The sequence below is a fragment of the Fukomys damarensis genome, unplaced genomic scaffold (genome assembly GCF_012274545.1).
Source record: "Fukomys damarensis isolate Sample0158 unplaced genomic scaffold, DMR_v1.0_HiC HiC_scaffold_32, whole genome shotgun sequence".
NCBI lineage: Eukaryota > Metazoa > Chordata > Mammalia > Rodentia > Bathyergidae > Fukomys > Fukomys damarensis.
In genome coordinates this window covers 17,128,928-17,131,968 of record NW_022900944.1, presented here as the reverse complement: position 1 = coordinate 17,131,968, position 3,041 = coordinate 17,128,928, and the positions used below count along the sequence as shown (strand labels likewise).

The window sequence follows — 3,041 nt, the reverse complement described above, 5'->3', positions numbered from 1 at the left end:
GTCTGGGTGAGGAGCTGTGCGGGGCGTCTCATAGACCTCAGGAGAAAGCAGTCCTGGGCGGTGCCCCTGGACCAGAGGAGGCAAGGCCGTGACCCACGGGAGCGACGCCACGTAGCACTAACCCTGACCGACGCCAGGAGGCCCCCTAGAAACACCGAGTCGCCAGGGCGACTGCAGGTGATCGAGTTGTTTAAACTGCCAGTTACTTCTAGTTTGGCTTATTGAGAACTTCTGTGACATCAAAGGCTATTGCGAACACACTTGATTTTTTTGTTTTTTTTTGAGACAGGGTCTCACTACGTAGTTGAGACTGACCTGGAGCTCACTATGTAGCCCAGGCTGGTCTCCAACTCACAGCGACCCTGCTGCCTCAGCCTCCCGAGTGCTGGGATTACAGGCGTGCACCACCACGCCCAGCTATTGCGAACACACTCGATAAACGAGGGACTCTTGTAGGTTGACCACTTCAGTTATGATCTACAGCTATGATCCAAAGCCATCTCTTCCCTAAAACTTTTCTTTCCTAGCCACCTTAACTGAAAATAATGTTTCTTTACACACACACACACACACACACACACACAAATATGGTCAGTAGGGTCATCATACATGCATGGTTCAATTTAAACAGCAAGATCATTTCTATAGATTTATTTATTTGTGGTATCAAGGAGTGAACTCGGATCCTTGGGCTTGCAAGGCAGGCGCTGGAACCACTGGGCTAAATCCCTAGTCCTATTTCTATAGATTTAAAAGCGAACAATCATTTCAAACAAATTACGGTGGCTAATTGCTAGTGTTCTAAAATGGTTTGGGAGCAACTCTGATATTTATGTAAAATAATGGGATTCAGGTCCCCTACTAGACAATCTTGACCTTGTCGGCTTGTCTTTTACATGTGTGAGTAGCCTTTCACGCGTTTAGTGGTTATAGGATCTAGAATGTAGATGTCTTGTCCAGCCATCTGAAACAAAAACTAAAAGCTTTGTGTGCATTTTTCATTTGAGATTTAATCCAATTTGAATGCTTTTTAGCAGAGGGGGAAAAAAAAGTTTCTTGAGGCTCCAGGCGTTTTGGTTAAAATTACTGTAAACTGTGAAAGGTTAATTACACATTCTTATATTTTCTTTATCTGATAATGACCTTAATGCCTGACACATAAAATGTTCACATTAAATGAGTGGAAAAATAGAACGCTTTTTTTTCCACTTTACACCTGCAAGATTAGTTTACCTATAAACTAGGTGCCAATAAAACACTGATTTAAAGGGGGGGGGTTGTATCATTTGACTCGAGATGAACTGAACTCTTCCTGCTGTACGTCCCAAATACTCCTTGCTACTTGGAAGCAATATAGACCTGCAAGACATTCATTAGGGCCACAGGGAATGGAGGTGCGTTTCTGTAGTACCAGTGGAAGGCTGAGGCAGGAGGTTCGAGGATAGCCTGCATTACATGGCTTTATCCCAGAAGAGCAAAGACCTGCCACTCCCCCACCACAATAATTTAAACAAATCAGCAGACTCCACACCTCCCAACCCCCAGTACCTGTGAATGTGGGGGGCACAAAAGGAAAACAAATTCAAATCTATGCCCATAAATAAAATTTCACCGGAACATACTCACATTCAGTGGTTATTTTCTAACTTGGCTATCGGGCCAAAACTGATTAGCTGCACCGATCATATAGCCTTCAAACAGCCCTTTATAGGAAATATCTGTCAACCTTTAGTAACTTATTTTTGGCCTATAATTTAGGTCCATGTATGACAAATTCATTATTGTAAGTTTTCATTTCAAAGTTTTGATGTGGCAACATACAAATGCAATATGAAAAGTTAACCACTGCCAAACATTTGTAGATCTCATGTTTGGATAATTAGAAAGGTTCTCTAGACCCGGGCATGGTGGCGCACGCCTGTAATCCCAGCACTGGGGAGGCTGAGGCAAGAGGATCCTGTGAGTTCAAGACCAGCCTGGGTTACACAGTGAGTTCCAGGTCAGTCTTAACTACATAGTGAGACCCTGTCTCAAAAAACAAACAAACAGAGTTCTGCCCTCAGCGGGAGACTCACCAATTTATCAACTTACAGCCTCAACAGGGAAAGAAGATGCTAATTAAAGTGAAGTTGCTGACTGGAAAGGAGATTGAGATTGACATTGAACCCACAGACAAGGTGGAGCGAATCAAGGAGCGTGTGGAGGAGAAAGAGGGAATCCCACCACAGCAGCAGCGGCTCATCTACAGTGGCAAACAGTTGAATGATGAGAAGACAGCTGCTGACTACAAGATTCTAGGTGGCTCTGTCCTCCACATGGTCTTGGCTCTGAGAGGAGGAGGTGGCCTTAGGCAATGATGAGTCTTCCCTCTACTTTACCTCCTTTACCCTATCGCTCCTAATGAAGCATATGTTCTCTCACTGGCTGGGACGCCCAAGCCATCGCCCTCTCTCTTGGCTGCCCAGTCTTGTGTGTCTACTGGTGGGAGACTGTGAGGACCCCGGGATGCAGTGCTCTTGGCCCAAAGGGCCTTCGCTGGCTATTGGGTTTTAGTTTGCAGTCCTGTGTGCTTCCCACTCTTATGGCTGTGTCCCTGAAGATTATCTAGCTTGTACTGACTTTGACCATGAAAGCTAAAGCCACAATACAGTCTTAACCTAAGAGGAAATGTGTGATTATTTGTGAACCATAAATGTCAAAAAATAGCCAGGCACAGTGGCGCACACCTGTAATTCAAGTCTCTGAGGACCATAAGTTCAAGGACAGCCTAGGCAAATTAGCAAGACCTTCTCTAAACATGAAAAATAAAGGGCTGGGGATGTAACTCAGTGGTAGAGTTCCTCCACTTGAATCCCAATGGGAGAGGGGGGTCAGTAAAAAATGTAACTCATATTAAAAACAAATACAGGTTTGTGGCCGGGGATTTAGCTCAGTGGTTCTACTGCCTCGCTCGCAAGCACAGGGACCCAGGTTCGATCCCCAGTACCAAAACAAAAAACAAAAACAAATATAGGTTTGTAATAACACAAAGCTAGTATTTT

At 44.6% G+C, this 3,041-nt stretch overlaps 1 protein-coding gene across 1 annotated transcript; it reads left to right on the top strand.

Moving 5' to 3' along the window:
- The first annotated feature begins 6 nt into the window (after positions 1–6).
- LOC104865421 (NEDD8-like) lies at positions 7–2,589 on the top strand. The gene is made up of 2 exons (XM_033757946.1): positions 7–177; positions 2,094–2,589. The coding sequence occupies exon 2, from the start codon at positions 2,112–2,114 to the stop codon at positions 2,355–2,357; it is 246 nt and encodes an 81-aa protein (XP_033613837.1). The 5' UTR covers positions 7–177; positions 2,094–2,111; the 3' UTR covers positions 2,358–2,589.
- Positions 2,590–3,041: the final 452 nt, after the last annotated feature.

Excerpts from the sequence above, each read along its gene's own strand:
- LOC104865421 (XM_033757946.1), top strand. The coding sequence starts at position 2,112 with ATGCTAATTAAAGTGAAGTTGCTGACTGGAAAGGAGATTGAGATTGAC.